The sequence below is a fragment of the Nestor notabilis genome, unplaced genomic scaffold, assembly GCF_000696875.1.
Source record: "Nestor notabilis isolate BGI_N333 unplaced genomic scaffold, ASM69687v1 scaffold15156, whole genome shotgun sequence".
Lineage (NCBI taxonomy): Eukaryota > Metazoa > Chordata > Aves > Psittaciformes > Psittacidae > Nestor > Nestor notabilis.
In genome coordinates this window covers 6069-6766 of record NW_009932499.1, presented here as the reverse complement: position 1 = coordinate 6766, position 698 = coordinate 6069, and the positions used below count along the sequence as shown (strand labels likewise).

Sequence of the window (698 nt, the reverse complement as noted above, 5' to 3'; positions counted from 1 at the left end):
GATGCCTCACGCTAGACCGTGTCACCCAAGGCTCTGTCCAGCCTGGCCTTGAACAGTGCCAGGGATGGAGCATTCCCAACTTCCTTGGGCAGCCCATTCCAGCGCCTCACCCCCCTCACTGCAAAGAACTTCTTCCTTAAATCCAGCCTAAACCTTCCCTGTTTAAGTTGCTGGGTCTGTGCTCATGGCTTGTCGTGGAAGGAGGCAGCAACAGCAGCTTGTGCGTGTTGGCTTCAGTCAGTGATTTGACATGGGAAGCGTTGTCCTGGCTGGACCCAGACCCCAGCATCTCTCCATAGGTGCCAAGAACCTGTACATCATCTCCGTGAAGGGCATCAAGGGGCGCCTGAACAGGCTGCCAGCGGCCGGTGTGGGGGACATGGTGATGGCCACTGTCAAGAAGGGCAAGCCAGAGCTGCGGAAGAAGGGTGAGTGTGGAATGGCTGTGCTGGGGAGGGCTGCTCACTGGAGGTGGGAATGGTTCTTCCCCCAAACTGGTGCTGAAGGTGGGCACCAGGTCTCTGGAGCGTCGCCTCCACCCTTCGAAAAGCACTTGCTGGGTCTGTGGCAGTGGCTCGGTGAGTTGTCGTGGAAGGGCAGAGCAAAGGCACTGCTTTTGGGTGAAGTGGCAGCTTGTGCTGTTCGTTTCAATCAGTGGTGGGACATTCGGCCTCGATACCGCGGTTTGGTGCTGCTCG

At 58.0% G+C, this 698-nt stretch overlaps 1 protein-coding gene across 1 annotated transcript in view; it reads left to right on the top strand.

Moving 5' to 3' along the window:
* Positions 1-698, top strand: part of RPL23 (ribosomal protein L23) — a 1528-nt gene that overhangs the window by 217 nt on the left and 613 nt on the right. Inside the window, exon 2 of the mRNA XM_010016432.1 lies at positions 300-428. Within this exon, the coding sequence (XP_010014734.1) occupies positions 380-428 (49 nt within the window). The 5' untranslated portion in view covers positions 300-379. The remainder of the gene's footprint in view (positions 1-299; positions 429-698) is intronic.